Source organism: Mesocricetus auratus, unplaced genomic scaffold (genome assembly GCF_017639785.1).
Source record: "Mesocricetus auratus isolate SY011 unplaced genomic scaffold, BCM_Maur_2.0 Super-Scaffold_100023, whole genome shotgun sequence".
Classification (NCBI taxonomy): Eukaryota; Metazoa; Chordata; class Mammalia; order Rodentia; family Cricetidae; genus Mesocricetus; species Mesocricetus auratus.
In genome coordinates, this window is record NW_024429204.1 from 6,231,052 (window position 1) to 6,248,726 (window position 17,675).

At 38.8% G+C, this 17,675-nt stretch overlaps 1 protein-coding gene across 1 annotated transcript in view; it reads left to right on the forward strand.

Annotated features, from left to right (window-relative positions):
* Nucleotides 1-17,675, forward strand: part of Zfpm2 (zinc finger protein, FOG family member 2) — a 427,444-nt gene that overhangs the window by 109,547 nt on the left and 300,222 nt on the right. The window contains exon 3 of the mRNA XM_005072625.4: nucleotides 2,424-2,525. Within this exon, the coding sequence (XP_005072682.1) occupies nucleotides 2,424-2,525 (102 nt within the window). The remainder of the gene's footprint in view (nucleotides 1-2,423; nucleotides 2,526-17,675) is intronic.

Consider the following 17,675-nt stretch of genomic DNA (forward strand, 5'->3'; position numbering starts at 1 on the left):
CATGCCCCAAAATGTTAGGGGTTTCATTTGTTATTTTTTCCCAGGAACCTTCTGTTAGCTTCTGTGTCCGTGTGTTTGGGTAACGGTGTGAATGGCTCCTGTCGCTCATCGTAATGGGTACAAGTCTCTGACCTTTTGTCTGATACACTACTCCAGAAATCATGTGTAGGAGCCATGGTGTTTATATTCTTCGTGGCCAACACGATGATGTCTGCAACTTAAAAGGCATCACTTTAGTGACTCGACACTTGTAAGGCCAGAAAGCATCCCAGAACCGCTTACGGCCGTTCTTCTGTCCCAAGAGGCATTGGGAAGGATGCTAGTGAAGGGAGAACACTGGACAGGAGCTAGTAATAAGTGTAACCTCTCCTACCAGTAGGGGACCATCAAAGAAAAGGGGGTCTTTGCAAGACCAGGACCTGGCCTTTCTCTCCTCCACTCTGTCCTCTAATCTGCTGTCGTTGCTTCTACTGGCCGTTTACATCCAGAAATCAGAAGATAAGGGAGTTCACGGAAGTCAGCTCTACATGGCATGAAGCAAGGGAAAGAGGAATGTCAATTGAGTCCAGCAAGAAAGGTCAAGTGGAAAAGATCCAGCTCTTGGGAGTTTCTATCTGTCCTAGCTAACAGGATTCTATTATACCAGCCTGCTCACTATATGGCATTAGTTCATTGTTCACTCGTGTGCAGGGAATCAGACCAGAAACTGAATAAAAGGAATGGCCTTGGTCTGATCTATCAAGGCAGGCGATATGAGTCTCCCCTTACTAAATGGAATCTCATTTTTGTCTATATCAGAGTAACTTAGAGGGAACAGGTAAGTGGCCAGGCTGGCGGACTGAGAGCCAGTTGGTCAGTTCAAGGTTGTAAGTATTTAGAGGTCATGAAACCTACCTGCATATGTAGACTGAGAATCAGCCTTCTCCGGTCCTAGGAACTGAGAGCAGAACATGCCACATTGATCTCCAGAAGATAACTCGTTGATGTGTTTATGGTCTACAATGTGGCCTTCAAGTGGAACATAGAAGATGGGAGCATCACACTTGCTATCGAGCCTCTCTACCTCTCTTGTGCCCCTGTGGCCTTGTTTCACACACTCATTTGTGAATGTAGTCTCCTTGGTGACTTCCACAGTGCCAGTAAGGAACTCACTCTCTGCAAATAGCCTACTGAGCCTATCACAGCTCCTTAATCACAGAAGATACTCAATACAGAGCTTCTGGAAAGAATGGATACCTTCATCGGTATTCTTTCTGATCATACTGAAAATCACTCAATTTTGAATGTTTTCATAAGGTTTATGGTGCTTTTAATATTGTGAAGTTACAAATGGGGTGGGGGAGCAGGGGAGGGACAGGAAGCAAAACCTATAACATTTCAGCATCAAAACTCATACTAGCATCACATTAGTGCCAAGTATAGTAATGGTTTCCTAAATTTTATATGTCAATTTTACGATTGTCAGTCACAGGAAGTTTTTATATTTTGTATAGAGATTCAAGGTCAAGTAGAGATCTGAGTGACCAGGTGGAAAGTAACTGCTGAATCCTTCAAGGGAGGGTAGACAGACAGCCGTTTAAATTTAAATGTCAGCATTATTAGGCTCAAGGTAGAGTACTCACGATTTCAATATTGTTCTTGCTTGTGTCCCCACACTTCTTGGTGCTTATAATCTTATAAAATTAAGATACTAAAACTCATGAGTTTGGACTTGGAAATGAAGTTGTACTGATAACGTTTCCTCTTTCACTGTGTCTCAGTTCTTGCTCAAGACATACAAGGCTTTTTGTGTGCTTGATTGCAGCTTGTTTGCTTGGTTTTACTTTTTGTGTGAAGTGAAAGCAAGAAATAGTGGAGACAATACCACAGTTATCCAAGCAGAAGTTCAACTTCACACTGTGTTCCGTTGGGGTGAATGGAGTCACTGGCTTACATCACATGCTAATCATCTAATTATGGCTCTTATAACTTCTCTTTAAGAGAAATAGCACCGATGTTTAGAAGTATGACACAAGAAGAATAAAAATCCTCCAGAAGCCTAAACCTTACTCTGTATTTAATTTGGCTTTCTGTATTATGCCTATAAAATTAAAATCTGGAAACAAGGTCAATGTGGGTTTGTTTTTATCCAAAGCGTTCAGAAAGACTATACATTGCCATCTGATTTCTTCTTATATATAATAATAACTCCAAGGTAAGATGCATATGCAAATGCTTTTAATTATTTAGGTGGATGTATTTATTTATTGAGTGATTGACAAATATTGGTAGCTTTTTGTTATCAGTTACATTAGCTATCAGAATAATTACCTGGGGACATTTTTATCAGTGAGTTAGAGAACATGTGACAAGGACATTGCCTTGCCAGATTTCAGTGTCACAGGACTTTGGTCATTTCTCCTTTCTCTGTTGACTTATTCCAGGTGACGACGAAGGAACCCAGCAACCAGGGGAATCAGATGGGGACAGCCATCCTGACAAACCCGGGCAGCCTGGAGTAGACACAGATGACTGGGATGGGCCAGGTAGGACAGAGAACAGAGAATGCAACCCATTTTCACTAAAAAAAAAAAAAAAAATTCAGGATTTCACATTTTTTCTTTTTAAATATTAGCTAGACAGGGGCTGAAAACATAAAATGTAGAGAGCTTGTAAAAGCTTTAACACATTTTCAACTCAAATTTAAAGATCGTACGTGGGCTTTGTATGTGCACGCACGCTGATTATGCGGCAGTGTCAGTAAGCATCATTATTTAAATGAGAAAACTTTTAAGACCAGTGCCACCTCATCGTGAAGTCTCTGTCTTTTCTTCCTTCATCCTGCCATAAAGTCAGCCGATTCTGTTGGCTGGCTCTTCCAACAGCGAATGTTTTCGCTACATCCAAATCCAAGTCAGGCTCGGTTGGAAAGCTTGCAGATTAGTCAGATGACAATAAGACCTCAAAGAACGGTCCTTTTGGTTAAGTTCTGATATAACTCAGAGATGGAGTTATATCAGTTATTTAGATGCCGAGTCACAATTTGCAGATTTTTCCCCTTTGGTTCTGGCAACATGGTCTCCTTTATGGACTAAATTGGGTGGGCTCTTAAAGGGCCTTACATTTGTTTGTTTCAGGAAAAACGAAAGGCTAATCAAAACTGAATGTTAACAAAAGTCATAAATATACACTGTTTATAATAATACCGTCGGAAATAACCTTATTGTTTACAGCTGAGTAATTCTTAATTTATGATATGCTTAAAAACGGAGACCATCATGGTTTAGGCTTTTAGGATGTGAGTTTTGAAATAGTTTCAACCTTAATTTCCAAAGCCGTAACCTTTTTTCATTAAGAAAGATCGCTATATTTCAATCACATTTTCACCCTTGCATGACTTTGCAAATTGCTCTCTGTTGTGCAAGGGAAAGAGAGGAAATCCAGTGGTAATTTTCTGAAACCAGCAGCTGGAAAATATAATGCAAACAAAAATGAAGATACAGTATATCTGATTATTATGATGTCACTTCTAATGTAATTCACGATACATACAAATGTTTGTAGTCTACACACTATAGCATAATTCTATACGAGACTCTGGACCCAATTTTATTATATTTTAAAATACAATAGAACCATGTTTTAAAAACTTCAATGCATTAATTTAAACACAAACTTCTGATATTTGTATTTTATTACATATTTTTTCTGACTTCTTAGTGTGGGATAATTAGAAAATAATATTTTTAATCTTTATTATGAGGCTTCTATGTACAACTTGAAAAGGGTACATGATCTTTTATCTTACAGTTATTTATTAATATAATTAAATATTTTTATTTAGGTGGTACTTTGCCTTTCCAGTTAGGCTGGATGGATTTTAGTTGTTTCTATTTGAAAAATGATACATTCAGTCACACACTTGTTTTGGGTAAATTTGCGGAATCTGACGCTCCTCTTTGTATCTAAGACTCATGGCCTTCCCGGGTGTGTGACAATAAGAAAGCAATACAGTATCCTAGTCTGTGAAGCATGTGTGGGCCTAGCTAATGCCATCTTTGGGAAGCTTTTGCAGAAAGAATACTATTGGTGAAGAAATAATAATAATAATAATAATAATAATAATAATAATTGGAGATATTGAGTAAAGAATGATGCTTGTTATTTGGTTGTGTCCTTTAGTTTTTGTTTAAATTAACTTACAAATTCATTGATGGTATTTTTTTTACACTGTATATTTGGTATAGACATTACTGTGTTCTGGACTATATAGGGATATATCAAAACTTTAAGGGAAAATATATGTCTCTTTTATGCTCATAAGACCCTGTCTCTGAATATTATAATGTGAATAACACATTTCTTTTCATTGCTACTTCTGGTAGGAGAAGGTTGTATCTCTTTGAAACCCCTTGAAATAATGAGGTTAGCCCATAGCAACAGAGTCTCTTTGATGTTTGTCCCTTTTCCAGTAGCATGTTCATTAAGTTCCTTCGATCGGGAGGGTCTATGAAAGGAGGGAAGACATTTTTGCAACCTTTGGATACTTAAATATCACTACTGTCAACATCAGTTTTTGCTCATTGAAGTGCGTTGGCACTTTACAGCTGTATCAAAGAGAAAATTTTCCAGCTTTTGGTGATGGTTCCAAGCTCAGTAGCTAGAGTATCTGGGTTCCAAACTAAGTCCTAGGTCAGGATGAACTTCCCCCTTGACTTGTCAATTTCTGCCCGGGAGCACTGCTTAATTTCTTAGTGCTATATCCTCATTTATAAAGTATAGAAAAATATTACTGACTTCTCCATAATGGCACCAGCTCATAATCACAATGATTTCTTTTGCAACTGTTTTTTTAACGTGTCCCACTAATGCAGAAATATTAAATTACACAAAATAGTTATGCCCTATGTTATTTTATTGAAAAAGAAATCACTTACATGAAAAGCCAAGGCAGTCAAGAACCAAAGGTCTACATGCTGCTCTCTAGATCAAAACTGAAAACCAAAAGAGAGGGAGTCTCCTCCCCCTACTCTGTTTATTTCCCTTTCGTTCTAAGTACCTGTGAAAGCACCCACATGGGAGCAGTCAATGCTATGGATATGTAAAATCACTCCCTGCATCCCACAGAGCATCTAAGACCCTGAAAGGTAAAGCTAGGTGGTATTAAACCCTAGTTTTCCATTTACTCAAATCATTGTCTGAGACATCCAGTGCTGAGCCATGTTGATTTCAAGGTCCCCTAATTTTCACACCCCTACTTACCAGTACTGGCGCTCATACTAAGAACGGTAGTTTTCTAAACATTAGAACAGAACCAAAGGATATAGAAATTGTCTAAGGAGTTTGGACATAGAGCTGACATCATTTACGATGGATCTGGAGTTATCTTATTTTTACAGAGTTTGATTGAAGACAATGGCATAACCTTCCTTGACGGCGTAGTTCAATAATGAATCAACCCTGTCTGAGCCATTCTGTTTTTTATAATATGTAAATTCTCCCATGTAAGAAAGTTATCCTTTGTTTGTCAATCAGTGGAAAGTTATACACCGAGAAGTCATAACTATTCACACCTTTGTTAACTTCTAAGTGGAGCCTGAACAATCAAAGGAAATAATGTTTGTAAGTAGCTAGGCTGTGGAATTCTTCAGTGTTTAAGTGTTTGTAACTCTTGTGTAAGTAGCATGAATCACTGAAGTTTGGAAAGCTGGCAGCACACTCTTAGTGAGGCCGAAATAAAAGTCATTACCTCATCACTCCAGCATGTCATATATCTACCTGTCAAGTTCATTGTTTTCCTTGCTTTTAAAGATGTTATCCGGACACTTCCTTTGGAATGTAGCCTATAGCTCTTGCTGCTCACTCTTATTCTAGTATGCAACAGGAGTATCCTTACATTTATACTTTCAAAGTCAGTGTCCCCCTTTCATCAGCCCCACGAATGTTGTATTTTATCTGAGTCGAGGGTTCTTCCTTTCACCGACATCCATACCGACATCCATCCACATTTAGTTCCGTGGTTAGTCCTTCGATGGATGTTTACTGTGCATGGATGGTGTGAAGACACTGCATGACACCCATGCTCCTCTCTTGGTACCATTTCTCTCTTTAATTGATCATAGCCTAGTCACTAAAGCAACTATCCAGCATCCGTTATCCTTGAAAGCAGAGCAACGTCTGTACTACAGAGCTATTTTACACAGTTTGGAGTCAGACAGACCTAAGATAGTAGTGATATTTATGGCCTTGTGTGTTGGTTTGTTAAACTGACCGTCCTCAGTTTCTTTATCTCTGCGATGGGCATGGTGATAGCTGCTTAGCAACATTTGTATGAAGATGAACTTACAAAGAGATAACCTTCACAGGGTTTCCAATGCCGTGCTTCGGAGGACTCAATGTACCCACATGTAGCCCCTAGAGAAATATTTTAAACATGGGCCTCTCAGACCAGTCAATGAATGAAGTATTTATCTTATTTTGGAAGTACCACTTGCATCGCTGCCTTTTTCATAAGAGGGTTTTCAGATCTACTGTGCAAGGCCAGTCTGGAGTACTGATCTATACACTGGGATTTAGGAACTTTGTAGCAGATTTGAGGGGTACCCTTATAAATCCTTTGTCATCTCTGTGAGAGGCTCTGTGACCACCACACCTCACTTAGATCAATGCGGGAATCCAACAGTCTGGTTGTGTTCTTACAGCTTGGCTTTTTCTCACACCTGCAAATATGAATAATTGGTTTCTCTGTCATAGTACCAAATGAATATTACCATAATGTCTGTGTACATGTGAGTTTTCAAACAATATGTATTCATGCGCACCTATACAGATAAAAATTTTTGAGGAAACAGCTCTTTGCCTTTCTTGGCACAACTTTTATTTAAGTAGATCTTGATAATTAGGTATTAAATTATGGTCATATACATGAAATGAAGCAAAAAACATCCAGTCCTTAATTGACAGTTTAATAAATGAAAACAAAATTTTACTTGGTAATAACTTGTATAATTATGCATTATAAAACACCAGAACTTTCTGCTGTTGATGACAGGTAAGTTATTTTGGGATAATGTCATGAACTATGTAACAAAGATATTTTCTCCGTGTGTTTCTTGGGTGGCCTTGCCGTGACTAATAATAGGACCCAGAGCAAGTTAATACTTTTCAGTGGCTTTAGTTCTTATAAATCAGGTTAATAACAATAACTGTCTCCTTAATGAGATTTCACATGTAGAGCATGGGGCTCAGTGTTTCTGAAGAACTCAGTAAACCATTTTTTTTTTTTGGTTTTTCGAGACAGGGTTTCTCTATATTGTTTTGGAGGCTATCCTGGAACTAGCTCTGTAGACCAGGCTGGTCTTGAACTCATAGAGATCCACCTGCGTCTGCATTCCCGAGTGCTGGGATTAAAGGCATGTGCCACCAATGCCTGGCTGAGTAAACCACTCTGATACTGATTTTCACTGTCCTTTTGGCAATTTTGCCTCAGTAGCTGTTACAGCATTTTCCATAGAAGTCTTCATTAAACATCAGTACAGTGAGTTAACTCTGCAAAGCGATCTTGCTCTATAACCAAACGCTGTATTATTGCATTTACTCTTCCTTAGTCTACCTGGCTTGAAACAAACCTCTGATAAAGAGTTTTTAGTGTGAATACATTTTTGGGAAAATAGCTGCATGGGATAAAGCCATGTGTGTGTACTTGTTGCACAGAAAGTAAACATGGCTCAGGAGATCCTTACTAAGTTACTGCTTAGGCTGTTGCTCATTATTTTGGATGCATGAAGCTGATTGGGCTTTTTCTGCTTTGTGTCTGGAGTGAACCTAGCAAGACAGGAGCCGTTTTGCATAAAGCAGGATGGTAGCTACAAGTCCACTGTGAGACAGAAGCACATACTTAATGATATAGGTCCCCCGCCCCCCCGCCTCTCTACAGTCCGAAGAAGGGCTTGAAGATTACAGTTCTGATTTCGTTTTCTTTTTGATTGGGAAAATGTGGTAGATATAAGATCTGGGAAATGCCATTTGAAGTAAATTAACAGACACCTATGAAACATAGTTAACCATAGATATAGTCTGACAGTAAGAAGAATATTGTGAGAAGACGGGGAAATGGTAAAATGGCTGTGTATTACGCTGACAGTGAATTGGTATTATCTCTGTTATCAGATAATGCAGTTATCATTAATTTTCACATTTGCATTTCAATCTTTGGAAGGAAATGACTCTTGCCGGATGAAGATAAGAGCTCTGTACCACTATAATGAACCATCATTTTACCCCAAGGCTTTGTGTCCATATGAAAATGAGGCAAGGGGGAGAGAGAGAGAAAGAGAGAGAGAGAGAGAGAGAGAGAGAGAGAGGGAGAGAGAGAGAGAGAGAGAGAGAGAGAGAGAGAGAGAGAGAATAATTGTGTATGGAGGCCTCAAAAATATTGTTACAGCATGTCAGAAATTCCAGCAGACTTTTGATTCTTCTGTGAAACAAGAGGGGGGTAAAAATAAACCCTGCGTAGTGTAGTTAAGTGGATATCGGATTAAAGATGAAAGCTTGACTCTGTGGAAGAGGATACCCCATGAACACGGTGTGAAAGTTCTCTTGATCTTTCCAGCTCACTTCTGATTGCACCCTCGTACAGAATTAGGACATGCATAAATTAAAAACAAATATAAAAAAGTAAAGATAGTTTGCATCCCTGCTTGGAAAGACACCAAGCTATGAAGAACTACATAAAACATACCATGTGCTTAGTATCATAATTGTACCATAGCTATATGAGAATACAAATTAAGAATAGTTTGATAATGATTTGTTTTAGAGTTGTCTAGCACCTAATTTGTTTATGCAAGTTTAATTCAGAAATTCAAATTAGAGGATAATGATTTTGAATTTAATTTTCTCTAGGCATTTCTTTTTTTGTTTGTTTGTTTTGTTTTTTTGTTTTTCGGGACAGGGTTTCTCTGTGGCTTTGGAGGCTGTCCTGGAACTCGCTCTGTAGACCAGGCTGGTCTCAAACTCACAGAGATCCACCTGCCTCTGCCTCCCGAGTGCTGGGATTAAAGGTGTGCACCACCAACGCCCAGCCTCTAGGCATTTCTTTACAAGGACCTTTCCATAAAACTCACCATTGGAAAACAAATACAGTCTTAAATTTCACAGCTATATCATAGTTCCTGAAATATATGATAGCAAATTCCTTCTCAGAATTATATACTTTTTCATCAATGACAGATTTCCTAATCTGCTTTTGACGTAGAAATTACTTAACTAAAGTGTAATCCTTACCCCAACTCTAAAATTTGTACATCGATGCTCTAATTAGTTGAGTTCTGTCTCCCCAAAATTATTGTGCTAAGGTTTCAAACCCTTAACACTCAAGAGTGTCATATCCTGTAGGAAGAGGATTGTTGAGGAAATGAATAATTGATGAAGTTAGGGTTATAGTGGACTAAGAGAATTAATCTACTCTATGTCCTTGATGTAGAACTTAAGGGACAGATGGGCAGAGATGGGCATACAAATATACAAACACACACACAGAGGCACATGTACACACATGCACGTGTACACACACACACACACACTTGTATATGCATATACCCACCCACCCCATCCCCCCCCACTCTATTATATGAAGATGATGGGAGAGATAAAGGTGGTTCTTCAATAAGATAGACAATGCCAGAGATTGCTAGTGTACCTGCAACAGCTAAAGGGGATTTGGGGGAGCTAACCCTGCCACTACATTGTTCATGAACATCCAGCTTGCAAAGCTGCAAGAAGATACATTATGTTATTTGAACGACCCAAGTTTTAGGAGTTCCATATGATTGTGCTCGCCATACACACCCCTGGAAAAGAGAAAGAAACCATAGACACACAATTGGAAAGGCAACCTGTGGGAATGTGTGCTAATACGCTTCGCAGCGTTGCTTCCTGTAAATTTTTGTTAATTCATTTAGAGCGTCTTCCAAATAGATAGCATCATTTTTTTTTATCAAAACTATACTTGTAACCTTTGAAAGACATAAGAAGGAGACAGGACTAAAAATGTAGGTGTTCTGTTACTTAAAGGGCTTAGGGAGAAACCCTCAAGTTCCTGTGGGAAACCCGACTTCCAAGGCGTGGTTAGGACTTTTACACTGCTCTAATGAAACCAGGGGTGTCTGAATGGCGTAAAAAGTGAAATGCCAGTCCATGAGACGGTTTAGCAGAAGAGTGGGGGAAGAGGAGTACTCAGGGAAACAAAAGGGAGTCCTCGGAGGAGTTAAGGAAGGCAGGGACAAGGGGACATCTTCTCAGGAGGCAGAAATGATGCCTGATCCCCACCATGGAAAGCTCTGGAAATTGAGATTGTAAATTTAGTAGCATGTAGATATTTGAGATTTTTCACTAGGAAAGTAAGATTGATGTAAGTGAGAGGAAAAAAGTGAGTATATGGAATCAATTATAGTAAACAAATATTATACTATTTGTTCAGCATTATTTCTGATTTATACGCCTAAGAAATTCCCTGAATTTCAGAATTAAGAGATGTTTCTTATGTTTTACATATATGTGCACATATATGTATGCATGAATTATGTATTTGTTCCTGTATTATTTATTTTGAATCAGTTATTCATCATTTTTATAGAATACCCTAGAGTTGATTTTTATTTATTGCCTCTACAATGTTTGTGCTGCACTTATTTTAAATCTTACAGATTCAGCCTTAATCTCCCAATAGATTTTATTTGCCAGTGTATGAGTCTCTGAATTCAATGATTTCAATTATAATTCATGTAAATTTGGTGGTAGAAAATTTAGCACATTCTATAATAATGTGCTAGAACTACTTGAAACTTGTTAGAAGTTAGATGTGGTGTCATACTAGCAGAAAACCATTGTGTTATCTTTTGTATTTCCTGTTACGGTTTTAAAATGGCAGCTTGGCGATTATGTGTTTGCTGTGTTAATGAGTTTTGACCCTTGTCCTAGGATGGTGCTTGGACTCGTGGCTCATTCAATCATGAATAGAGTTGACAAATACATACCAGATATTTCGCTTCTTCCCCCACACTTTGCAGACCTACACCAATGCATTAGCTTAGTTCTTGAAGAAGAACCCTGTGCCAGACAAGATAAAAGATAGTAGTCTTAAGATTATATTAATCAAAGCTCATATCACAAAGGATAAGACAGATTTTGGTGACTCAAGTACAGGGTTGTGGTTAATGTGGTTTGAATAGGAGCCTCTATACACACACGTGTTTGCACGCTTCACCCATAGATAGTGGCACTACTGCAAGGTGTGGCCTTGTTGGAGGAGGCGTGGCCTTGTCGAAGGAGGTGTGGCCTTGTCGAAGGAGGTGTGGCCTTGTTGGAGGAGGTGTGGCTTTGTTGGAGAAGGTGTGGCCTTGCTGGAGGAGGTGTGGCCTTGTTGGAGGAGGTGTGGCCTTGTTGGAGGAGGTGTGGCCTTGTTGGAGGAGGTGTGGCCTTGTTGGAGGAGGTGTGGCCTTGTTGGAGAAAGTGAGTCACTGTGGAGACAGTACAGTATGGTACAGTCTCCTATTACCTGTGGATCCAAACATAGAACTCCCAGCTCCTTCTCCAGCACCATGTCTCCTTGCATGCCACCATGTCTTGCCATGACGACAATGGACTCAATCTTTGAAACTGTAAGCCTGCCTCAAGTAAATGTTATCCTTTCTAAGAGGCTGCTTGCTAAAAAACTATTCTATTTGCAAGCTACTAAGACAAAGGGAATGGTTTGGTAAAATTCAGCTAAGGAGTCGTGATGAAACCCAATTGTAACTTAGGGTACTACCTGGAAATTCAGTTGCCAAGCAGAGCCTGAGGTTCCAGGCTGATGATACAAGGTATTTGAAAGCAAGGAGGGTTCTTAGAGTTCCTTGGAGAGTCTGAAGGGAACTGAGAGGGTAAACTCATTGGGAAGAATGTGATAATCTTGTAGACACCAGAGTTTTGTTTTGTTTTGTTTTTTTGCAACCTTCATCTTATTTTAGATAGGCTTAAATACAAAACACTGGATGCTTTTGATTTCTAATTGTTAGAATAATGTCACATGTAAGAAAATGACTAAAAGAATGTAGTGGCCTCCAAGCATACATTTATATATGAGTAGCGCTAACAACCGATGGGGGATGTCTTTCTGTATATGTGTTTCTCTTATTGGTTGATGAATAAAACACGGATTTGACCAGTAGCCAGGCAGGAAGTAAAGGGAGGGCTACGAGACAAGGAGAATTCTGGGGAGAGGACACAGAAAGAGAATGAGAGACAGAGAGAGAGAGAGAGAGAAAGAGAGAGAGAGAGAGAGGCCATGTAGCTACTGGGAAGATAGGACAGGCATTTTCCGGTAAGATAAGGCCATGTGGAAATACATAGATTAATAAAAATGGATTAATAATTAAGAGAGTGCTAGCCAGTAAGAAACCTAAGGCATCGACCAAACAGTTTCTAATTAATATAAGCCTCAGTGTATTTATTTGTGTCTGAAGGGTGGCAGGACCAGGCAGAAAAGAAACTCCATCAACAGAATGACACTAAACATGGGGCCAGAACCCACAACCCTGAGATTAAGAGTCTCATGCTCTACGGACTGAAGGACATCCCCCATCAAACAACAAAGATTGTTGTTTTTGTAGTCGTACTAACACAAAGTCTATTACTTACTTCAGCTAACTCCTTGTGTACAAAGTCACAAACCTTCTTGATTGAATGAATGTTTAACCAATTTTTTGTGTTTTTTTCTCATTAATATTTTTATAACAACATGAGTCAATGTATGAACACCAGATATAACAGGAGCCAAATACAATATAACAAATTTAATAAAGTGGAAGCATGTCATTTCTTTGAGAATTAAGTAGGTTGCAAACCACAGCGATAGCATCAATTTTTAGGAGGCGCATTTTTAATAAACTGTGCATTGTGTTGCTGTTTGATATTGTAGGTATATTTTTATGTCAAAAAGAGAGGGGGAAAAAGCAAGTTAAAGGGAAAGAAAATAAAGCAGGAAGTATATTATATCTTCATAGTCTTTTTATTCCTGTGACCTCTGCCCACTTTCTCTCCTTTAAAACAGAGGTTACTCTAGAATGTTACCGTATTTCTCATTACAGGACATTTTATATTACCCTGTAAAATGAATAAAAAGAGGGAACTGGGCTTGTGAACAGTAATTACAGTAATGTGATTAAAGCAACAGTTACTTAATAGGATAATAAATGAAATATTAAAAAATCATAGCCTATCATTTTAATACCATAACTGATTTAATACCAAATCTTAAAACTGTTTTCTTATTATAGCAGAACTCAGTTAAATAACCCTCATATTAGAAAATATAAGGTAAACTGTAACTAAGGTCTTACATACTATATTGGAGAGCCCTTTGTCACTGTTCATAGAAGGGTGTTAGAGCCATACAGAGGGGCAAGTTAGGGGCATATTTGCATATGTAAATGTTACTGCGTGTGTTTTTCTTCACTGAGCTAAGCATAACCAATGTTCTTCATGGTTACATGAACAAAACAGGCCATCTTTATTGTATAAAAAGGTTTTTTTTCATTTTTACCAAAAACAAAGTTTTAACTATTTCAAGTTATGAACTGTAATGATTTTATCTATTTCTTTCTTTTAATTTAAAAATAAAAGTGTTTTTCCAAGGCAGCTATTTACATTCTCATAAATGATGTATATTGCAAGAAAGAGATGTATTGTCTTAGAATTTTTTTAAAGTCCAAATTATTTATTATTATAAGACTATAATTACAAAATTGTGTGGCAAAATTATTTTTCCATAAAACGGGATTATTCTTTCTGAAGGTATGAGATTATTTTATGAACTCATACAACTTTAGCCTACCATTTCTACTACCAATCCATAATTAATATGTAATGAACACTTTAGCTTATATCATAAGTAATAGAGGTTGTTAGTTAGCACCTCCTTCTGGATTTTGCTAATTCCTTACTTTTAAAAAGAAGAAAGGAAGTGGCAAAAGTAGGTGTGATATCCAATATCTCAATCCTGTAAAATAAAATAAAATGACGTTCACTGTTAGGAAGATGCGTGAAATCTTTCAATTATCATTTTAAAGTTCTCGAAATTAAAGACACTTCTGATTTTCTTTGGGCACTTTGTGTCATTACAGATGTGTCCCTTGATCTTATGGTTTTATTGCTGTGAAAAGATTCCATGACCACTGCAGTTCTTATAAAGGAAAACGTTTAATGGTGGGCTGCCTTACTGTTCGGAGGTTTAGTCTGTTGCTGTCATGGTGGGAAGAATGGCATAGGCAGGTAGACAGCCATGGAGAAAGGAAGCTGAGTGTTCTCCATCCAGATCAGCAGGAAGCAGGAAGAGAGAGACACTATGCTTGGCTTGGGCGTCTGAAAGCACATCCACTCCAGCAAGGTCACACCTCCTGATAGTGCTACTCCCTGGTGACCAAGCTTTCAAATGCATGGGTCTACGGGGGCCGTTCCTGTTCAAACCAACACACTAGCTGCCACTTCTTACTCTGTTGGTATCTCCTTGACCAGTGAGGATGAGACCTGGAAACATCTCTTGGTCGAAGGTCACATAGCCCATAAATGTGGTTTTCAAATTAGGCATTTTGTGTAGGTATTATTGGGATCTCTGAGCTTCTGAGAGGAACGGGAGAGACTCATTGGCGTATGTAAGAGTGCACGTGTTCGTGTGAGTGAGTGTGGGTGTGGTGTGTGATACTCTTCCTTCATTCTCAGTCTCTTTTCTTGTTGCTGGGACAGAGTCCTCTGACAAAAGCAACTCAGGGGATGACTTAGTTGAAGTCACAGTTTTAAGTCTCTCTGGCAGGGAAGTCAAGGAGTGTCACGCAGCTGCCTGCATCCTATCCACAATCCAAAGATGAAGAGTGATGCATGCTAGTGCTCAGTTCCCTCTCTACATTTTATTTAGTCCTGTTTCCTGACCCAGGAAGAGATCCTGCCCACAGTTAAAATAGGTTTTCCCATGCCAAGCAACACATTCAAAATAATCCCTCTGAGACATGCATGGCCACATTCTACATCATCCTACATAGATGTACACCTCCTGGGTATTATTTGTGGATATGAAATCATCAAGTTAATATTACTCATTATAGTTTATTTATTGTTTTATTTGGTTTTATTGATTTACTTTTAAGGCAGGGTTTCTTGTGTAGACTGTCCTCAAACTCACCAGGTAGCCAAGAATGACCTTGAACTCACAATAACATTCTTGACTCAGACTTCTAAGTCCTGGGATTATAGGTGGGAGTCTCCACTCATCTAGTTTATAGCCTTTAAAGTGTGGGGTTTTTATGTCACATTTCTCAAGTTTCGTAGTCGGTGCTGTCATCCGCTCTGTTATTTATAGGTCCCTATTACTCCATTTCCTGTCTTAAGATGTGAGATTTCTCTGTTCTGGGAATTTCCTATAAATGAAGTAGATAACTCAATCACGTTACCCTTCAGCTTTCTCACCTCCAAGGTGGCAGAGCTACATACTTGCTCTGCTGGGCTGTGTATTACAGTAGTGACAAGTGACAAACTTGTCTAGCAGAGCAAATGCTGTCCAAGTGATGTCAGCATGCAGAAACAATGAACGTCACTTTCATTCCTATCTGCAGATATATGTTTCCGTCTAAACTCATCCTGAATCTTTATCTTCTCCATTTGATTTCTTTAGGCATTGAATGCCAGAGAAATAACGAGTCCGTCTATGGTATGTTTTGTTCAGAAAATTAGGGTCTTAACTTTCTTGATGAGAATAAAAAAGAATTTACTCCAGCATTTCAGATGAGTTTTAAAAACTACAATATTTTAGGCGAAATTATTTCAGCTTACATTCAGCCTTGTTCCACAATGGATTTGTGGACTTAGTAAATATAAAATATAAAATGGAATAAAAATCATTATAATAGATAAAAGAAAATATGGGAGTGAATATAATAGAAACAAGGTTTATCTAGTTATGGATAGCTAAACTAGTCTTTAATAGTTGTTCAAATTTACTGAAAAGAAAAAATAAGCTGTCTTTTCAAAGATATCTTAGTATTAATTTTTAAATTGTTCAATATGAATACTGTTTTAAAAATTACAATAAATGCTTTAGCAAAAAGGAGACATATTTAACTTTTATTGATCTTGCTGTAGTAAGAGCCATACTATTACTCTAAACAGGGTATTGAAGGAACAGTTGGCATTAACTCAGGACAGAAAGTTCATCCATTTATTTGTGAGCAAGCTAACAGGCAAATAAATAAGTATCTGAATCACTGTGATGGTAAATCATGGTTTCCAGCTTCGCATGACTGAGACACATCTCCGGGTTTGGTAAGGCACTCCTTTCTGTGTCCTTGAGAAACATCTCCAGAGACAGTTAGATCGAGAGGGTTCTGACTCGAGGAGTGCTCTGATGAGGTTGTAGTACGAGCCGAGCCGTGGTGGAAACGTGGCAGGTCAGGTCTGTTTTCTGGCTGGTAGGTCACTCGGGTTGAGTCCTTCTGCTCATCATGGCCCAGCTTCTTCCTGTGACTACTGCACCCTGCTTCCTGTCTGCAAAAGCCACTTCCTCTACCAATGGCCCCACCCCCATGAAGTTCTGGCCAAGTACATGTGGCCATTCTGCCATGGACTGAACACTCTGACACGATAGGGGAAAATAAGCTTTCCTCCAGGTTTGGCAGGTCCGTCACTGCATTGCTACAGCTGACAGTGTACCACCAAAACAGGTTATTTCGGTCTTCATGTGTGAGCGTGATGGAAAGTCCCGCGTCAGCTGGGAGAGCTGAGTCTCTTCTTAATGAGGGAAATTGATGGGAACTTTTTGACTCTTTAAAAAGATTCCTTCAGGAACTGGAAGCATGGCCTGGTAATTAAGATCACTCGCTACCCTTGAGGACTGAGGTTCAGCTCCCAGCTCTCCTATCAAGCACCCTACAACCACCTCTAACTCTAACCCCAAAGGTTCTGGAAGCTTCCTTTGGCTTCCAGTTTTTCTCTTTCTACAAAGAAAAATCTGGGAATGACCACGTCTCGTGTTGCCTTCGTTTTCTTATTAGAATTCTGTATTTGCATCTCAGCATTTGTGCTTACATGCTCCAGGAAGAGCTCCTCTAACCCTTGGGAAGAGAGCCATTTCTAAGTCAGCTGGTTGTCCTGGATCTTCTGATGCTTGTACTTGCGAGGATTAGTGAAGTGGGAAACCCTGGTCTCTCCCCAAAGCATCTGCATGGTTTCTTTTTCATTTTCCAAGGCCCCTCCTGGATTTTCACAATTGCCTTCCTGTTTCTCTCCTTCTTTCTCTAGGGACTTATCTTCCCCAGACCTCCCTAGATATTCTTAACAATTATTTCCTCAGAATTTGCTCTCATGGAGATCTCGTATCTTTTAGTCTTATGCCCTATTCAAAATTCCTCGATTTAGTTCCCAAAGGGGAAATTTAAAACGTACAAACTGTTGCTGAATTTTCCCACCTTCCTTCACTTGCTACTTTCTGTTTGGGATATTTTTCATAAAATACGTGCTTATTACTGTTTTAATACATGTTCCATTATGAAAATGAATTCCATAGAGCTGGGTGGGGGCATTACAGGAGTAGTGGGTGATACTGGTGTAAGAACTCAATAGAACTCTCGAAAGTCTAGCAAAGGCATATAACATTCTTGTGGATTTCAATT